The sequence below is a fragment of the Macrotis lagotis genome, chromosome 2, assembly GCF_037893015.1.
Source record: "Macrotis lagotis isolate mMagLag1 chromosome 2, bilby.v1.9.chrom.fasta, whole genome shotgun sequence".
NCBI classification, from domain to species: domain Eukaryota; kingdom Metazoa; phylum Chordata; class Mammalia; order Peramelemorphia; family Peramelidae; genus Macrotis; species Macrotis lagotis.
This window is the reverse complement of record NC_133659.1, coordinates 32580622-32600324: the sequence shown is the minus strand read 5'-3', so window position 1 is coordinate 32600324 and position 19703 is coordinate 32580622. Positions and strand designations below refer to the sequence as shown.

The following is a 19703-nucleotide window of genomic DNA, read 5'->3' as shown; positions in this document are numbered from 1 at the left end:
AATGCCCTTCCTACAAAGTAGTGAACCAAGTGGTGACCCAACCAGGGCAAAATGCAGTGGGATCGGGGTGGTTAGGTGGCACAGTGGATAGAGCACCAGTCCTGGAGTCAGGAGTGCCTGAGTTCAAATCCAGTCTCAGACACTTAATACCTAGCTGTGTGGCCTTGGGCAAGCCACTTAACCCCATTGCCTTGCAAAAACCTTAAAAAAAAAAAACCCAAAATGCAGTGGGGATCCTCTCCTCTCTTCCTGGAAGCCAGGCCCTTCTTAATGGCACCAAAGATTGTAGTTGCCTCTTGCTGAACCTGCAGTTCATTACCCCCACCCCAACATTTAGCATTTCTCTGATTCATACTAATGTGATTTAAGGAACTCAGGAAGGGGCCGTGGATAGAGGGGTAAAAATTTAGAGAACACTTTGAGAAAGAAAGAAAGGAAGGAAGGAAAGAAGAAAGAAAGAAAGAACTCAAGAAGTAGAATTCTATTTAAGGAGGTATGTTTATGGACTGTGGAGGGGCTGACAAGGGTGCTAAATAATCCCAGACCTCTTGGAGGTAAGAGCATCTCCCCACTCCTAAGTCTCAGGTCCAGACCTGGTGGTTCACATCCTTCCTCCTTAGGAACCAAGTCAAGTCAGGGCCTGTCAATTTAGCATTATCCAGTCTTGTCAACTCCTATCCAAGCAGCACCCCACCCTGAACCCAGCTAGCAGAAGAGTAGGCAAAATTAGCCATAATTGGTATAGACTTGAATGGGAAGGGGATCCTTCTTCTCATTAGGACTGAAGTCAAGAAAGAAACAGCTAAAGTTCCCCTCCTCCATTTTTTTTTTTTTTTGCAAGGCAAATGGGATTAAGTGACCCAAGGCCACACGGCTAGGTAATTATTAAGTGTCTGAGGCCGGATTTGAACTCAGGTACTCCTGACTCCAGGACCGGTACTCTATCCACTGTACCACCTAGCCTCCCCCCCTCCTCCATTTTTGTCCAGACCAGGGTTTCCTTTCCTTGGGTGGGCCCTAGGTTTGCCAGCCTACCCAAATCCAGCTCAGACTATGAACATCAGGGATCCCAATTCATTCATTGACTCATATATGTGGAAAGAACTCTAGATTTTAGGTTGACCTAGGCTTCAACATTTACAAAGTATGTGACACACTTTACCAGGACAAGCCTCAGTCTCTTGTATAAGATAGGAGTAACAGTGATAACCTCTACAATCTGGGAATCTGAAGCCTTGGAGTCTCCCTGGTGAGCAGCAGCTCGCTGGACAGAAATGGTGGGCACCAGATGCCATCATGGATGACTCCTGCTTAGGGAAGCCTCCCTCTGATATGGAGAGAATGTTCTGAGGAGGGACAAGACTAGAAAGAGTTTGAGGAACTAGGTCTCTGCTCTCAGTCCTAAAATCAGTCTAAATTCCCCACTGGCTCACCTAAAGTTGATCTCTTTGTGACCACAGACCTCCATCCCCCAACTCATGATGGTTTTGTTTTTATTACTCAGTTGATAGTAGAATCAGCACCTAGAGGATGGAGGTCAAGTCTTATTTGGGTTTCCCTTCTTAGCTCAGATACTGACTCTCTGAGTAAATTTGGGAGTGAGTCCCTTTACCTCCCTTTATCTCAGTTTCCCTATTTGTAGTATTAAAGGTTTAGATCAGATGACCTCAGAGAGTACCCCAACTTTATATAAATTCTGTGATTTTATAAGCCCACTATGGGATCAAGCCCTATTGGGAGAGGCAAATACAAAAAGTCCAATATTTGACTGCCCAACCCAAGGGGTGAGGGACTGAGGGAGGTGAAAGAGATGGACTTTTAGAAATCTCTACCTCTGCCTCTCCCCTAGGGAAAGAGATACAAGAAGCCTATTCAGAAAAATCACAAATGATTGATGAATTGTTGAGTCAGAAGAATCTGACTGACCCTCCCTCCTCTTCCCTTCCTTTCCCTCTTCCTCTCCCTTCTCCCTTTCCTGTTTCTCCCTCACCTATGGTCCCTTCCCTAGGTTCTTTCCTCTCTCAACTCCTTTCTTTCCCTTCTCCCCCTCTCTTTTCTCTTCTTGTCCCTTCCTTTCTTCCTCCCCCCTCCCTCCATTCTTCTCTTCTCTCTCCTTTCTCCTACTTTCTCTCCCCCTCTTCCTTCATGCTTGGGGAGAACAAAGACTGCAGTTCTCCTGTGGTCCTACACCAGGGAGGAGACCTAAATGGCCTTCTCTTGCCTCTTTTTCCCTTCTTGGGAATAGCCTCACATCCAGCAGATGAGACCAGTCTCCTCTAACTCCTCTGGCAGTTGTCTCTTGGGTTCTATTTCTGTTTTCTTAAGCTCAGTGCTCTAGTTTTGGAGGAGAAAAGACCCTTCAAAGTAGCAGGAGGAAAGGCCAAATCCACCTGAGTCAGGAAGGTCTAGGCTCAATTCCAACCTCCCACACTTATTAGCTTTGTGATTTGTCAAGGCCTTTAACTTCTGCCTAATAATAGCATGTACCTCCCAGGGTTGTGATGAGGATTGAAAAGGGCAATATTTGTAATGGTGTCTGCCCTCTTAGGCCTCAGTTTCTCCATTTTCTATGATCCCTCACAGCTTCCAGAGATGTCTTAAAATAAAATGCACGTGGTTAGCTCTAATTAAATATCTAGTCAATTAATTCATTTTAATACTTGAGCCACTCCCTAAGGAGAAGAGTTAGTGGGAAACTGAATGAGCTCACCTGTCCATCTAATGCCTTGGTCCAATGACACACCCAGTTCCTTGCCTTGGGGGTTGCGTTGACACCCTTCTGTGACTGTGCCACACATGCTTGGCCATACACAGGGCTAAGTCTTCCTTAGAACAGGATTTTACCACGGAGATTAGTAGGCAGGACCCCCTCCAGGACTCTGTCTCTCTGAAACCTCCATAAGTTTCTTTCCTGATGGGGAGAGAAAAGCTAAGAAAAGCTAGTCACCACCTTCTTCCTAAGAATTAATTGGAGAGGATCTATCTACTTTCTCTAGATCTTGTATAAACCTACTTACTTAAATGCTGTCTCCCTGCAGAACATTTTTTTGCACCCCCCAGGTCCCAACACAGTCACTGCCACACAGCAGGTGCTTAATAAATGAGAGCTGGTTGACTCAAGGAAAGGGCAAAAACCATTCCCTGCTCTCCTAAAGTATAAGTCTTACCATGTCACTTCTCAGCAGTGTCCCCTTATCTCCTCCAAGATCAAACCTAACATCCTCTGTGTGACAGTTGCTTGATGGAGGGCTGTGAGCACCCACAGACTTATGGGAAGTAGATCATTTAGGATAGGAGGCTATTTTTATAATCCAGGGTCTCCATCTGGGTAGTGGCAGTATCAGAGAAGAGAAAGGAGTATGTTTTATTTATTTTTATTTATTTATTTAGGGTGTTTTGTTTTTTTTTTTTGCAAGGCAAATGGGGTTAAGTGGCTTGCCCAAGGCCACACAGCTAGGTAATTATTAAGTGGCTGAGGTCAAACTTGAACTCAGGTCCTCCTGACTCCAGGGCCAGCGCTCTATCCACTGTGCCACCTAGCCGCCCCTGAGAAAGGGGTATGTTTTAGAGATGTAGGGAAGACAAACAAAAATGTGGAGTCAAGGTTGACAACCTAGGTTTGGGGCCTGGGTGACTGGGTCAAAGGCACTCTAAGAGTGAAGAGAACTCTCTGCTTGACCTCAGTTTTGTTCTCTTTTCCAGCTGTGAGGTTGCCTGGGGCAGTGCGTTCTCCCAAACACCAGCTTCTCCTCTTCCTGGGGTCAGAGAGTAGACACCACTTCTCAGGCACAATCCCGTCAGCTCCTCCGGATCACCTCTGGGCAGGCCCAGGTTGGACTTTGGAGTTCACATGGGACAACAGTTCATAATTGAGCAGAAAAACTAAAGACTTTGCAACCTAGCAGGAGCACTTGCTTCAGGCAGAGAGTCCAGGGCTGGAGGCAAGGGCTCAGTCATAGCAGAACTGTGTCAGAGCAGAAGACAGGTTTCTGGTTGAAGTAAGTGATGCTGAAATTGGGAAGAAGAGAGAATGGGAGGCAGGGGGGATCAGGGATCAGAGGGTGGTACCCAGGTCTCCCCCCAGATTGTCCTGGTGCTGTGAGGCTCACTGGTCTTGAACCACAAAAAAGCTGGAGGGAAGATCATTCTGAGATGGACAAGGCAGAGGGACTTTAGGGAACATCTCCCTGTGTTCTAGCCCCCATCTATTAGTAATACTGGGATCAGGAAATAACCAGCATATTGGGCTCCTGGTCTGTCTCTCTCAGGAGCTTGGTATCACAGTGTAGGAGGGCTATAAGATACCCTGCTGTCCAACTTTTGCCAAAGGACTTGGCCAGACTGGAGGCCTTAGTTGCCCTTTATTTTGAATTATTCTATTTTTTACCTCCCTGGTCTTATTTCTCTCTGACTAAATTGTGAGGTTTCAAGGAGCAGGGCCCTCTTCTTTGTCTTTGAACCTTGGTGAAGCTTAACTATGAATGAATGTATGAGACTGAAGAAAAAAAGAAAGAAAGAAAGGAAGGAAGGAGGGAAGGATGGAAGGAAGGAAGGAAGGAAGGAAAGAAGGAAGGAAGGGAGGGAGGGAGGGAGGAAGGAGGAAGGAAGGAAGGAAGGAAGGAAGGAAGGAAAGAAAGTATTTAAGGTGTGTGTAAATGATGGGGATATAGATTAAAAAAGAAAGGAAAGTCCCCCTCCCATAGAAGCCCCCATTCTAAGCAGGGAAGAAGATACAGATTTCCTCCAGAGACATTAGATGGAAAGTGTCTCCTTGTGGAAGGAGGATTGACCTTTGGGTGCCACTCTTCTGGTGAGATGGGCATCAAGACTCAGAGGGGGGGAACAGAGTCTTGAGGTCAATCCTCCTCCCTGGCAGGGCTCCAGGCCTCCTTGCTTCAGCCTTCCTGGCTCTGGCACCTTGGCCCAGGAGCCAGGCTCCGAGCCCCAGTTTTCCCAGCAAAATGAGGATGGATTAAAGGGCTCCTAAGGAGACTCCCCGTTACTATCTGTGTGGTCCGTAGTCAGAGCATTTCATGGACATGGCGCTTGATTTTCACAGTGGTCCTTGGAGGGGGGTCAGCGGGGCACCGTGGTGACCCCTGGCCAGGCCGAGCTCATCATGGCAGACAGGCGCAGGTTCAGGTGGAGCTGCTGAGTTGTTGGGGATTGTTTGTCCGCCCAAGCTCCCAGACGCTTTAGGGGTCCCCAGGTTTTGGGGTACCCACAGGGATTGTTTTCTCTACCGGAGAGATGAAGAGACAGAGGGTCAGAGGGGAGAAACGGGCCCAGCCCAGCGGGGCCGGACCCTTTCAGGGGAGGGGGCCGCGGCCCAGGTTCCCAGATCCTCGGGGAGCTTCTGCTGCCAAGCACGGGGACCCCCAGGGGCTGGAGGGGGCGGGGCGGAGGGGGCACGTGGCAGGGGGCGTGTCCGCGCTCGCGAGCCCGCGCCGCCACACCCTCCTCGGCGCCTGCCAGTCCAGCTTTGGGAGCCTCCTCAGAGGACGGCGGGGGGAGGGGCGGGCATAAGGCCGGAGGGGGCGTGTCTAGACCCCGAGGGGCGGGCCACGAGAGGGAGGGAGAGCGCATGCTCGGAGGGGCGGGCCCAGGCCCGGAGGGGGCGGGCGCACGAGCGGGAGGGAGGGAGGGCGCATGCTCGGAGGGGCGGGCCCAGGCCCGGAGGGGGCGGGCGCACGAGCGGGAGGGAGGGAGGGCGCATGCTCGGAGGGGCGGGCCCAGGCCCGGAGGGGGCGGGCGCACGAGCGGGAGGGAGGGAGGGCGCATGCTCGGAGGGGCGGTGCGGGGCGGTCCGGGGCGGGCCCCGGCCCGTTTTGTGCGGGCCCCGGGAGGCCCGGCTGCGATTCGGAAGCCGCTCATCGGGACCCGGGGTAAGCCCCGGCGCGCGCCCTGCCCCGCCCCCCTTGTCCCCGCGACCGTCTTCCCGCGCTGGCCCCTGGGGGGCGGCGTCCCGACTCCGCCTCGGGATCCCCTCCCCCAGCCGCGTGCACGGGGGCGCGTGCACGGAGACCCCCGCGCGGCCGGGGGGGGGGGGCCCCTTCCTTAGGGGCAGGCCGAGGCCCAGAATGGCGGGGGCACCCCGGGCCGAGGGGGCTGTGGCGGGCTCCGCCTCTCCGGCCTTGCCCGCTCTGCCCGCTCGTCCCCTCCCGCTCCCCTCGGCCCGGGCGCCCCGGGGCCCTTCCCAGACCCCCCACAGGCCGGAGCTCGCGGAAGAGGGGGGCCGCCCTGAAGGAGCCCCGGCCGGGGGGACGGACGGGTCCTGCGGCGGCGCCGGGGGCAGCCCCCGAGGGAATGGGCCGGGCTTCCCGGGGAGGGGCTGCGGCTCTGAGCCTTGAAGGCGCCGACGAGGAGGGGGCCAGCCCTGGGCAGCCTGGTTATGTGGGACCTGAGTAAACCTGAGAAAGGAGGGCTGGGTCACCCCGGGAAGCGCCTGCCAGGCCCCAGCCGGAGCAGGGGTGCCCCCGGGAGAGGAACAGGCGAGAGTCTGCCCCAGGAAGCCTCTGACGCTGACCTTTGCTTTGAGATCTGTGTACAGGGAAGTAAGATCTGCTGAGAAGGAGGAAAATGGAAAAACATCTTGGAGAAGGCTCTCCCGCCTGATTCTGGGCCAGCCCCCTTGGGAAATTTCCAAGATGGGTTGCATGCTGCCCTGTGGTCATGGTGGAGTCACCTCTCCTGGTGAAAGGGAGAAGCAGTTTCTCAGGTGTCTCCCCCCCTTCTCCCTCCAGAGCCCTTCTTGCAACAGTTGAGAAGCCCCAGGGTTCACCCCGAAGGATCCTTCTCTGTCTCCCGCCCCGTTCTGCCAGGAGTCTCCCAGGCCTGGCTACTGAACGGGAAGGGAGTGAGGCAGGATGGTGGCACTAGAGCAGCTCCAGAGCAAGGGCAGCCCTGGCTACCTGGGCACTGCCCTCATTGTTTTAGAAAGTCTCTTGACGTGGCGCTGGAATCAGCCAGAGGTCAGACCTAGAGACGGTGGACCCCACCACCAGGTCTCTGAATTCCGGGAGTCCCTCCTCTTCCTCTCCCCCCTTCATATCCTGACTCCTTGGTTAGGACATGTTTGCTGAAAGCCCGAGGTGCTCACAGATCCCACCCTGCTAAGGACCTCCAGGGAGGGATAGAGGGAGGTGGAGTGGGATCCCCACCTCCTTACATTCTAATCTGGCACCTGGATTAACACATGGTGCATGTACCCAACAGGATGGGAGTTAGGATGGGGTGCAAGGTGGCCACACATTTCATTTTGCCCTAGCTACTAGGAGATATCATTCATGTCTATTCAAGACCTTGGACCCAGCCACCAACTATCCTTAGGTGAAAAGCAGCTGTATTCTCATAGAAGAACCTGCTTCTCTGACTCTTTCACAAGGGATGTTGCTATTCTGTAGTTTCCAAGTCTTTATAACCCCAAATAGGCTTCTCTTGGTAGACCCTGGAGTGGTTTACCATTTCCATCTTTAGGTCATTTTACAGAAGAGGAAACTGAGGCAAACAGGGTTAGGTTAACCAGGCTCATATAGCTATTCAGTGTCTGAAACCAGATTTGAGCTCATGAAGATGAATCTTACGGATTCCAAGCCCACCACAGATATGTCCAGTGTCCTAGCTTTGACCCCTACCTACTGACTTCAGTCCCTACATTGGACTGCCCATGCCAACTCCTGGAGGACTTAGGGCTCAAGAGGAGCTAGAGGGCTATAGGTTATAGGGATTATATGCTTGGGGAAGGGGGAGTGGGCTTCCTGTTGACCAGTTAAGTCCCCCTCATTTTGACTCTGCACCTTCCTACCCAGGTGACCCTGGGCCTCAGATTCTGAATCAGTAAAATGAAGGGTGGTGTCTGAGGGGCCTTCCATTTCTCAATCTAGGACCTTCTTTTCACTGTGGGGCCACCAGGAAAACCACAAGGAATTGGGACCAAACAAGGTCTGTCACCTGATAGCTCCTCAGCTTCTCAACTATAGAGGGACCGGATCTCTCTCACTGCTTCCTACTGCCTTTGGAATTTTTTGGGGGGGGATCCCCAGCCCCCTTCTTTCCTTGTCCTTCCCACTTTACTATCTGACTTTTATTAATTTGTTTTTGTTTTTGCAAGACAGTAGGGTTAAGTGACTCACTCAAGGCCACACAGCTCGGTAATATTAAGTGTCTGAGGCTGGATTTGAACTCAGGTCCTCCTGACTCCAGGGCTGGTGCTCTATCCACTGTGCCACCTAGTAGCCCCTTCTGTCTGACTCTTCAGGGAGTGTTTATGATTCCCTTCATTTCCACCCTATTCCAATACACAAAACTCAACGAAAGGGGAAGAAAAGTAGAATTTGTTTATAGAGGAGACTTGCTTAGAAGCAAATGTGTGTGTCCCTCTGACAAATTGGTCTGATCTTGTGGCCTTCCTGAGGTCATCTGTGGTTTTATCCAGGACTTGTGACTGTTGGGGCCTGCGCAGCTCTGTCTTCAGGGTGCTGTTCTCCCTGAGATGTCTTAGAAGTCTTTTTCAGTGTGCTTTGGGGGTAGCTGGCCATGGGCCATTCCATCCCCTCCCAGCTGCTGGCCATAGGTATCCCATTCAGACCACCATGTGGACAGCCCTTTCTGTTTTACAGGCAACATGGCGTCCTCCATCGACCTCCACACTGGACAGAAGATGCCTCTCCTGGGGCTGGGGACCTGGAAGAGTGAACCTGGGCAGGTGAGGCTGATCGGTGCAGGGAGAGCTGAGGTTGGGGTTGGGGGGAACAGCCAAGGTAGAAAACTAGGGAAGGGCCTGGTCCCTGCCCTCATGAATGCAGAGAAGAATAATCCCCAGGCAATAGATGGTAAACAGCAACAACACAGGATGCAGGGTGGCTGCCAATGTGGGGGCCTATGAAAGCTTTTACGAGTCAGTGGGGGCCTAAAAGGTTTGCACACCCTTCGTTGTTCACAACAGCCCTTTGAGGTGGAAGGCTGGAAATCTCCCCATTCCACAGAGATGTACTGATGGGGTCTTAGCCTTGGGAAGTGAGCCCAGAGCTCCTGGGTTTGGGGTCAGTTACTGCCTGTCTCTGCAGCTACAGTTTCCAGCCTGGAAACATGGTTGAGGCAGGGTGGGCCTTATAAGAGATAAAAAAGGGTAGTATAGTGGTGGGAGCCTCCTGTGGTATCCTAGCTTCTCCCTCTGCCTCATTGCAACTAGACCTGGTAGGACCAGAGAGGAGGTGGTCTTGATGAAGCTTCTCGGGGACCCCAGAACCCTGGGGGTGACTGTGCCAGGGCTAAGGGGCAAACAGGCCAAAGAAGCCTTGGACCTGAGGAGGACCCCTTCTCTCCTCCCCCTGCAGTTAGCTCACTGGAGGGTGCCAAACCTGTTCTGTAATCCCAGCTTTCAGGAAGGAAGGGATGGGGGAGGGAAGAGGCAGGAAGTGGGCACCTGCTCTGTGGGTATGTTGGGGGTGGGGGAGCTGCTTGTCCAACCAAAACAGCTCACCTTTCACTTTTCAGATACTTTGTGTGTGTGTGTGTGTCTGTGTCTGTGTCTCTGTACTGTTATTAAAAGCTAAGACCCAGCTCCTGTTGCTCCTTTGCCATCTCTTCTCCCCTTTAAAGTTTAGCCTTCACACACACACACCCATGTGTGACCCAGGTGGGGACTCTGGGGCCAGGCCCCCATCAGGTCACTGCAGATGTTGGCCCCTAACCTTGCAGGACAGCGACTGGCCCTGGTGATCAGGAAATTGATAGGGAATGGGAAGGAGGCCTTCAGAAGGGCGCTGGGAGAGGTTCTGCTGGCCCAGGGTAGAGGCAGCTGCCATTGGATGGGATTGGGAAGATGGTAGCAAGACAGTAGAAGGAGTTGGATCTCATGAGGAGAGGCAGGCCAGTCCAGGGGTCATAGGCTGGCTCACTGTCCCTTTTCTTGCTGAGCCTCATCTCTCTTCTCCGTAAAATGGGGATGAATAATGTCCATGAAGGGCTCTGCCAATCAGAAGAGACATGTCAGTTTTTAGCATGATTAAGGGGGGGACAGAGGCAGAACAGAGTAACTACCAGGGGGCACCATTTGTGGCATGAGCGGTTTTTGTCAGATAATTTGCCAGTTGCTTAGGGAGGGGCCCTGTGTGAGTCTAGACTAGACTTGGGAGTCAGTCAGTGCCTTGGGGGTGAGAGGAACGTATCTGAGAGGAGCAGTGGCCCCCTCCTTCCTGTCTTCATCCTCCTGATTCTCTCTCCTTTGTGAGGAGAGGTGAGGGAGCCATCAGAATGATTTCCTTTGAGAAGGTGGGAGTGTTGAGCATCCCCATCTCCATTTCCAGGGAAAGGAGCCCCTGGGGAAATCTGAGTGGACGGGTTCTCCCTAAATAGAGGTGCCAGTCCCCTCCATCTTTTACCAATTCCATTCTGGGCGCTCCCCCCACAGGTGAAGGCAGCTATCAAATATGCTCTGAGTGTTGGCTACCGCCACATTGACTGTGCCGCCATCTATGGAAATGAGGTGGAGATTGGTGAGGCCTTGAAGGAGAATGTTGGGCCTGGCAAAGTAAGTGAAGTCTGACCAGGGGGGAGGAAGGAGAGCTCTCAAGGGGGAAGACGCCCAGGAAGCTGGACCCCTACCCAGTTGGTTACCCTGCTTTTCCACAGGCTGTTCCCCGGGAAGAAGTATTTGTGACTTCCAAACTATGGAACACCAAGCACCAGCCGGATGATGTGGAGCCCGCCCTCAGGAAGACCCTGGCCGACCTCCAGCTTCAGTATCTGGACCTCTACCTGATGCACTGGCCCTATGGCTTTGAGTGAGCAAGGAAGGCAGGGGTGAGGCAGGGCTGGACAGGCTGCCGAGGGACAGTTGGTGAGGACAGGCTGGTCTAGTACTGAGTACATCAAGTCTAGTCAGCCTTCTTGGCTCTTTCTTGAGAGATGAGGAATCATCTTGGGCTGCTCAGTTGTACAGGGGAGAGGAAGGCTGAGGAAGGCCAAGGTCATGGGGCTGTTACATCCACAGGCGGGGAGATAACCCCTTCCCTAAAAATGCTGATGGAACAGTGCGCTATGACACCATCAACTACAAGGAGACTTGGAAGGCGATGGAGGCACTGGTGTCCAAGGGGCTGGTGCGAGCCCTGGGACTCTCCAACTTCAACAGCCGTCAGATCGATGACATTCTTAGCATAGCCACAGTTCGACCTGCTGTGCTCCAGGTGAGCCTGGGGTAGTTATGGGGGCTGGGACATGCCAGGCATTGGGGGGTGGAGGCTCTGGACTAGACCAGATGATTAGTCCTATATATTCTGGTGCCTGGGACTACCTCTGAGTGACGGGGACTGTGGCTATGGCAGGGGGTGTCTCAATCACTGCCAACCAACTCTGCATTCTCTGAACAAGGTGGAGAGCCACCCTTACCTGGCCCAGAATGAGCTAATTGCTCACTGCCACAAGCAGGGGCTGGAGGTGACAGCCTACAGCCCCCTAGGCTCCTCGGATCGAGCCTGGCGAGACCCAGCAGAGCCGGTGGTGCTGGAGGAGCCCGTGGTCCTTGAGCTGGCCAAGAAGTATGGGAAGTCAGCAGCCCAGATCCTTCTCAGGTAGAGCTTGCAGGAGTGGGGGCTGGGTTGAGGAGCCAAGGGAGGCAGCCTGTGAGAGATGTGCTCACAAATGATGGTTTCAGGCTGCAATTCCCAAGTTGAGGTGAAAGGGGACTATGGAGAGGGATCTAGGCTCCAGGCTAGCACTCAAGGCTCCTCCCTGGGTCCTGTCCTCTATTTCCACTAACCCCTGCCTCATTGTGAGTCCCAACTGACATCTGGGAATTGTTAGGGGGCATATGTGTGGGAAGAGTCTGCCAGGTGTGGCCACCTCCAACTGACTCTCCCTCTTTGCAGGTGGCAAGTCCAGCGGAAAGTAATCTGTATCCCCAAAAGCATCACTCCTTCCCGTATCCTCGAGAACATTCAGGTGAAGATTCAGGCTTTGGACTCGGGGATAGGAAGTGGGCAGCTCGGTGGGTCAGGTGTGTGGGAGCCCTGGCTACCGCCTAGACTCAGGACTTTGGGTCTCCCTTCTTAGGTTTTTGACTTCACTCTGACCCCAGAGGAGATGAAGCAGCTGGGGGCACTGAACAAGAATTGGCGGTATATCTTGCCCATGATAACGGTGAGGGTTGTACTGGTGACTGTTGGCCTGGGGGGCACAGGCAGGGCTATGAGCCCCCTCTGATATAGGCTTTTGTCTCTGTCTTTGCAGGTGGATGGGAAGCGGGTCCCCAGAGATGCTGGTCATCCTCTGTATCCCTTCAGTGAGCCCTTTTAAGGCTTGGCCTTTTTCAGAATTCATCCAACCTGGGCAGGAGCCAGTTTCAATATACATATTATAGCCTCCCTGACTCTGGTTTCTCTGTACTGCTTTGTCCTGGTGTCACACTGAACCCCATTGGACCATAGTTAAGAGATCTGAGGAGGGTGGGTAGGTGGCACAGTGGATAAAGCACCAGCCCTGCAGTCAGGAGTACCTGGGTTCAAATCTGGTCTCAGACACTTAATAATTACCTAGCTGTGTGGCCTTGGGCAAGCCACTTAACCCCATTTGCCTTGAAAAAGGAAAAAAAAAACCTAAAAAAATCTGAGGAACATGGAGCCTGGGAGGGAATTGAGGGATCCCATGGGATCCCATTGTACAGGTCAGGGAACCAGGACCCAGAGGGGGGAGGGAGAGAGAGAGAGGTTGAAGGAAGGAGAAAGGGAGAGAGCAGGCAAGAGATTGAGGGAAAGAGGAGAGACTGAAGGGAAGGGGGAGAGAAAGGGTTTGGTATGTGTGTTTGTGATATATGCTGTGTATGTATGAGAATGTGCTAGCATGGGTGGACAGCTCTGCTGACTCCCTTCCTACATTGAAAATAGCATCTGTCTCAGTTTCTCTTGTGTTGCCAGGAACCAGGGGAGTTATAGGATCAGAACTTTAAACCTAAGAGGCTGGGGGGAGGCCCTTAGGGAATCTTCAGTCTCAACCAAGTCAGGAGGAGCCTTGACCACAGACGCCCCCAACTCCTTCCCCCCAGGCTGCCCCTGCCTGAAGTGTAGATCCCTGGAGGAGTCTTCTTGGCCAGAAGCCCGAGTCACCCTTCTTGCAGCACCTCTGGCTTGGCAGGGCCAATTGCTAGGGAATTCTTGCTTATGTGGGTCCCTGTTTGCCTTTTCTTTAGAAAATCTAATCATGGGGAGGTGGCTAGGTGGCACAGTGGATAGAGCACCGACCCTGGAGTCAGGAGTACTTGAGTTCAAATCCAGCCTCAGACACTTAATAATTACACCTAGCTGTGTGGCCTTGGGCAAGCCGCTTAACTCCATTTGCCTTGCAAAAAAAAAAAAAAAAGATAATGGTGACCCCTCCCTCCCCTTCAGCATTGTCTAGGCTCTCACTCAGTCAAGCAATAAGCATTTATTATTTCCCTGCTGCATGACTGGAGCTGGGCTAAGGGCTTGCTTGGGATAGAGAGAAGCTAAAAATCAGCCCCAGAGAGTGCAGTCTAATGCAGATAAGGAGCCTCCACAATTCTTTCTAGTGCTTCAGACCAGTGGGTGAACTGGGGGAAGGGGTTTGTTCTAGGTCACGGTGAGTTAATCATGAGGGGAGGAAAGTGAGAAACAGGTGGGGTAAAGCTCCCAGTGTTCTGGGCCTGCTGCCTATACTGGTAGTGTTGGGGCCAGTGCAAGAAATTATCTCAGGTACCAGGAAGAAAATGGAAGTCATTTGATCTGCTGGGGGGAAGGAAAAGAAAACCACTAATACTCTGGATTTGGGCCAAAATCTGCCAACAACCATTTTTATTAATCTAATGATCTAAATTCAAGTTTTTCTAGCTTAGTCTCCCTTTTCCATCGGACCCTCGGCCATCTCTTTTTGTGATTGTTCAGTCATGTCCGACTCTGACCCCCTTTGGAGTTACTGGGGAAGTTTGTCATTTCCTTCTCCAACTCATTTTACAGACAAGGAAACCGAGGCAAAAACAATGAAGTGACTTGCCCAGGGTCACTCAGCTAGGAAGTGTCTGAGAATAGATTTGAACTCGGGAAGATGAATCTCCTGATCTGGTACTCTATCCACTGCTTACCTAGCTGTTCTGAATAGCTCTGCCCCAAGTCAATTTGAGGTAACTTTTATATGATTCTCAAAGAAAAAAGTCACCCATGTATTCAAAGACAAGTTGGATTAACCAAATTTAGGAGCAAGGCTTGGCTACTCTCCAGGTCTCGAGTAGTAATGGGTGGGGATGGGGAGAGTGTCCCCATCTTAATCCTTCAATTGATTGGAGGAGGGGCAGGATCACCTACCATGGTTTCTAAGGATGGAATCTGGGCAGGACTCAAAAGGATCTCTTGCTGTTTTTCTAATACTTTATTTTTTCCTCAATTACATGTAAAAACAATTTTTAAAATTTACTTTTTAAAATTTTGAGTTTCAAATTCTCTCCCTCCCTTTTCTCCCCTGTCACTGGAAGGCAAGCAATTTGAGATAGGTTATATGTGTGTAGCCATGTAGAACAATTTCGTTTTAGTTATGTCACAAGGATCTTAACTGGCCTTAGGAATAGGGGTATAGGAAGCCCTTTTTTATAGTCCGGGCTTCAGATTAATTCCCTTCCACAGATCTTCCCTTTATCCTTGGTTCCTGAGGTACTTTCCTAAAGGAAAGCATCCGACTCTACGGTTTTAGCCTAGAGAGAAGTCATGCCTTCATCTTTTTTCTATTTCTCTCTATAGAGGAGATTGGTTTTTAATGGACTTCTATCGGTCAAATAAGGCCAAGCCTTGCTAGGCAGTGGCTTTCTGACTGATCCCCTCTCCTAACATGGGCCCAGGAGTCACCAAGCTAGACAAGGTGGTCATTTTCCCTTCCTTGGAACAGGCCAGCTCTGTGAGCAAGCATGGTTAGGGTACTGTCCTACAGCGGGGTACTGGGCCTAGAGCCCAGGACTTGGAGTGGGGCTCTTGCTGCAGATGCTTTGTAGCAGGATGACTGAGCAAGTCACTTCTTCATTCTTGGGTACTCTGAGTCTCCTCTGTAAATGGCCTTCCAGGTCCCTTCTCCACCCAGAACTGTGATGCTATAATCTCTGGTCCAAAAAGTCACCTTATCTTTGAGCCCTGGGGTCTAATGATGAAGCTCCGGGGAGGGGGCCTAGACCTCACATAAGAAAGAAGGCAAGTGGGAGAGTCAATGGGACATTAATATAGCCTAGAATTTATATGGTGTTTGTGCCCAACAAATGTTATCTCTTGATCTTGGTATCAACTCCTGGTAGTGGCTACCATTATTCCCATTTTACACCTGAGAAGACAGTCATCCTGGTTATAAGTGACTTGAATGAGATTCCACAGCTAGTAAATCTGAAGTCAAATTTGAATTTGGGGGGGGGGGCGGCTAGGTGGCGTAGTGGATAAAGCACCAGCCCTGGAGTCTGGAGTACCTGGGTTCAAATCCGGTCTCAGACACTTAATGATTACCTATGTTGCCTTGAGCAAGCCACTTAACCCCATTTGCCTTGCAAAAACCTAAAAAAAAAAAATTGAATTTGGGTTTTCAGACTCCATGTAATTTGCCCACTCAGTTACTTCTAGGGAGTCAGCAGTAAGGAAGAGGTTATGCATAACAATATGGAACCCTCCCCCTTTGAATGATGTCTTAACTCCCACTCTTCCCCACCTTCCAGGATTTGCTGTCCTTTCTGCCTGTAAGGTACACGCTCCCTCCCTTTGTATTTTCCTGCAGGGCTCATTTTAGGAGACATCCTTGAAGACAACTTTCTTGGCCCCCCTTTTCTTTGTGCTTTCTCCTTCAATTTATCTGATGTTGGCCCAGGAGAAAGCAAGCTTCCCAAGTCACAGAAGGTTAGGATCTAAGAGCCCACCCCCTCTCCACCATGTGGCATCACCCACTTCAGTTATTAAAGAAAATGAAGCCAAAATGCCCTGGGAATATTTGAGCTAAGTAAAAGCAAGCAAAAAGATAATACCTGCCCTCCATAAAAGAGCAAAGGGTCAGAACCTGGAGAATGACTGGCATCTCTGTACACTTCTGGGTAGCTCGGATTAAAATAATTTTTTCCTGGCACCTGCCCAAATTTACTTTTTTGGAGATTTAATTTACATTCCTGAAAGGACAAATAAACTATATCTGGGGTCCTGGGTGCTGTTAAAGATTAGTGGCCTGCAGGGTGTCCCCAAGAGACAGCCAGGAAGGAGAAGAGCCCTGAGGCCTTGTCACTTAGGGTCAAATGACAGGAAAAAGTTGGATAGTGTAGATAAAATACTGAAGGGGTCAGGAGGACCGTCACATGTATCTTGGGGCTCTGTAGAAGGGATTAACCTGCTTGCTCCAGGGGGCAGATCTACTGGAAGAAGGAGGCAAAGCAGAGAAGCCAGTGTGCATGGATTGGAACAGCTTCTCCACAACGAAGTCCTCTTAGGAGAGGGGCTCTTTCCTCACTTGAGCCCACTGTGTTGCAATTCTGGGCTTGCCTGGGACCTGGAAATCTGATGAAGGAAGAGGAGGAGGTGGGAAAGGAGAGCTGTTGAAGCATCCCTCTGGAATCACCTCCCTTCACATCTTTTTGAGAGGGATCTGGGTTAGTACTGAGGGCAAGCAGTGCCACCTTGTGGTTGTGCACTAATGAGAACCAGAGAAGGGTTGGCACTGCCACAGAAAAGTCAGGAAACTGGCAGATTAGCAAGCCTGACACCACTTGGGACAAACGAGAAAACTGAGACTCCTAAAAGGAGTATGACCTGCCCAAGGTCACCTAGCTAGGAAGCCAACGTTGCCAAGCCAAGATGTGGACTTTTGAGAGACCCCCATTAGGCACTGCCTCTGGGCTGAATTATCACCTGGCTCATGCCCTAACCATCTTGGGCTCTCTTCTCTATGTTCTTAGTGATCCCAGAAGCTTCCAGGGATTCAGTGATCTTCTCTATGCTGGTGATTTACATCTAATTTCCCATTTCACATCAACTGACTACTGGACGACTCAAATTAGACCAAAGTCAAAAAGTATTATGAGTGCCTGGATCCAGAGTAGAGCACTTTAGGGAGAAAGGATGGGTGCTCAGTGTTAGCTTATAAAAATTCTCAATAACTCTTGTAAAGGGTAGAAATTAAAACTGTCCTACCTACCATAAGAGACTGATGCAGAGATCTGAGCCAATGGCACTTTATCAAAGGACCCTTGGTCCCCTCTAATGAAATGGACCCCAGCTCTTCCTCATGATTTGAGATGCCCTCTTCTACTAGAGCCCTACTTTTATAGAGGTTGGTATCTAGACATTCAAGAATGGCTATCTCAAATACAGAATAATTCCATCGGTTGCCATAGGAATAGAATAGAATAAGTAAATCAATTTGTCTTCAGGGTCATGGGTTGAGTAAGGCAGGAAAGGTCATAAGATAAATGGGCCACTCCTAAGGTTGGACAAGAGATGGTACAGGCTATATATGTTGACGATGTGACCATAAGCTGGATGAGTTAGTCCTAAGGATGAGCAAGAGGACATGGTATGGAGATACGAAAATAAATTGGGACTTTGCATGTGACTGAGCCACTTCTGCCACATTGGATTTGATCACCATGACAAGGAAAAATAAAGATTGAGGACCTCAAACTTCCTATGATTATAAATGTGGTCTTATAATTTGAAGTTCATAGCTCTGAAACCTAATGTACAGATCTTATAATCACTACCCTTGTGGAATCATACCAAATTGATTAATAATGACTGGAATAGAAGGGGGGGGTCAAATGAATTATTTCTCTCAAAGAAAATATTCCAACCTCTAAATATCTTCTGAGTAAAGAGTTTCAATGGGTTTTGAACTTGGTTGTTTTTTAGATTGTTTTGTTGTTTTGGGGTTTTTTTGCAAGGCAATGGGGTAAGATGACTTGCCTGAAGTCACAGAGCTAGGTGATTATTAAGTGTCTGAGGCTGGATTTGAACTCAGGGTCAGTGCTCTATCCACTGCACTACCTGACTGCTCCAAACTCATTTGTGAAAATATAAAAATGCAATACCTCATTTGTTTGTAAGGACCATCCATTGACATCAGGAAGGACAGTAACTTATGACTTGAGGTTAGCAGTACAGCCGAGGTAGAAATTCTTCTACAAAGACTGAGAATATGCACTATGCCAAGTACAATGAGTCAATTTTCCATCCTAGATGGGCACTGACACAGAGATCTAAGCCAATGGTACCTTCTCAAAATTAGAACTCCAGACATTGGAAAAGGGGTCTAGCAAAGAATAACTGGGCAGAATATCCCAATGCAGACACTGACCAGGGCAAGAGGTTCCCTATCCACAATAGGGTCTGAACTCGGCTAGGAGTACAATGGGTGCTCACTGGAAGTTCTGGCCCACACTATGGGTCATAGATACAGTGTAGGCAAGGGGACCTGTGACTGGGGACTGTAGTTCAGGATGAGTCCATGGGCTTTAGGTGTATATAAGCAGCAAGGAAAGCTAGCTCTCCCCCAAGGAAATAAAGCTGAAAGAATGGACAAACTCATAAAAAGCTGTAATGGTGACAGGAATCCTCAAAAACAAGAGAAAATGAAAAGCAAAGCCTCAAAGGAAAATTAAACTTGAAGTACATTCTAAAATCTAAGTGGTTATGTGACCTTAATATTAAAACTCAAACTAAAAAATTACAGATGATATACTTCTCACAATTATGGTAGGAGATGTATACTTACGGGAAAAGGTATTAAATTGCTAACTAAAAACTAAAAAAGTTTCTGCATATTCAAAATTAATACACCTTAGGATAAGATAGATTAGGATAAGAAGAGAAGCCAAATGTGAAAAAAAAATTTGTATCAAATCTTTCTACAGGTTTGGTATCCAAGATGTATAAATATTTCTTATTTATTTATTTACTCTTATTTTGTACAAATGATTTTTTTATATACATTACTAAAATATTCTTGTTTGAGAGTAAACATAATACCCCCTCCCCCAAAAAATATAGACCCACATGAGTGATAAAGTAAAGAGAAAAAAATTGAAAATTAATAATAATAATAATAATAATAAAAAGTATAGCCAGGGAGCACAGTGGATGGAGCACTGGCCCTGGAGCCAGGAGCACCCGAGCCCAAATATGACTCCAGACACCCAACAATCACCCAGCTGTGTGACCCCAGGAAGCCACCCCAACCCCATTTGCCCTTCAACCCCCCCCAAAAAAATAATAATAAAAAATGTGCTTCAGTCCATGTTCCAGCACCACCAGCTCTGTTGTGGGTGGATCACATTCTTTATGATAAGTCCATCACAAAAGCTACTTCCTTATTTTTCCAAAGTTGCCATTGCTGGTCACAACTCCCTCCTTTCTTATTTCTCCACTACCGTGTACTATATTTTCTCTCTCCTTTCACTCTGACTCTGCTGTAGGGTCACTGAGTGGCGCAGCAGATAGATCCCTGGTCCTGGGGCCAAGAGGCCCTGAGCCCCCATACCACCCCTTAGGCCCAGAATCCACCTGGCCCTATGGTCCTGGATAGGTCTTCCAATCCCAGCCCCTTGCAAGAAGTAAAAAAGAAAATGTGTTATATCTGACCACTCTCCCCCCATGGTCCATCCTCTCCTCTTTCATTCACATCCCCACCCCTTCCCCCTGTTTCCCTTCTCTCCTTCTTACTCCAGATGCCTATACCCCATTGAGTAT

General features: G+C 49.9%; 1 protein-coding gene across 3 annotated transcripts; it reads left to right on the top strand.

Moving 5' to 3' along the window:
• Positions 1–3883: 3883 nt before the first annotated feature.
• On the top strand, positions 3884–12370 carry AKR1A1 (aldo-keto reductase family 1 member A1). Of its 3 annotated transcripts, none has more exons than XM_074221563.1 (9): positions 3884–3998; positions 8619–8704; positions 10412–10531; positions 10633–10784; positions 10994–11189; positions 11374–11573; positions 11871–11943; positions 12055–12141; positions 12232–12370. In XM_074221563.1, the coding sequence occupies exons 2-9, from the start codon at positions 8624–8626 to the stop codon at positions 12295–12297; spliced, it is 975 nt and encodes a 324-aa protein (XP_074077664.1). In that variant the 5' UTR covers positions 3884–3998; positions 8619–8623; the 3' UTR covers positions 12298–12370. The 3 variants fall into 3 exon arrangements, with proteins under 3 accessions (XP_074077664.1, XP_074077663.1, XP_074077665.1); XM_074221562.1 differs by lacking the exon at positions 3884–3998 and adding an exon at positions 5766–5885; XM_074221564.1 differs by lacking the exon at positions 3884–3998 and adding an exon at positions 7884–7941.
• The last annotated feature ends 7333 nt before the right edge of the window (positions 12371–19703 follow it).

Bases quoted from the DNA above. Each gene is read 5' to 3' on its own strand.
- AKR1A1 (XM_074221562.1), top strand. From the start codon at position 5,780: ATGCTCGGAGGGGCGGTGCGGGGCGGTCCGGGGCGGGCCCCGGCCCGT. The intron at 8,705-10,411 runs GTGAGGCTGATC...CTCCCCCCACAG, and splicing joins GGAAGAGTGAACCTGGGCAG to GTGAAGGCAGCTATCAAATA. The intron at 10,785-10,993 runs GTGAGCAAGGAA...TTACATCCACAG, and splicing joins CACTGGCCCTATGGCTTTGA to GCGGGGAGATAACCCCTTCC.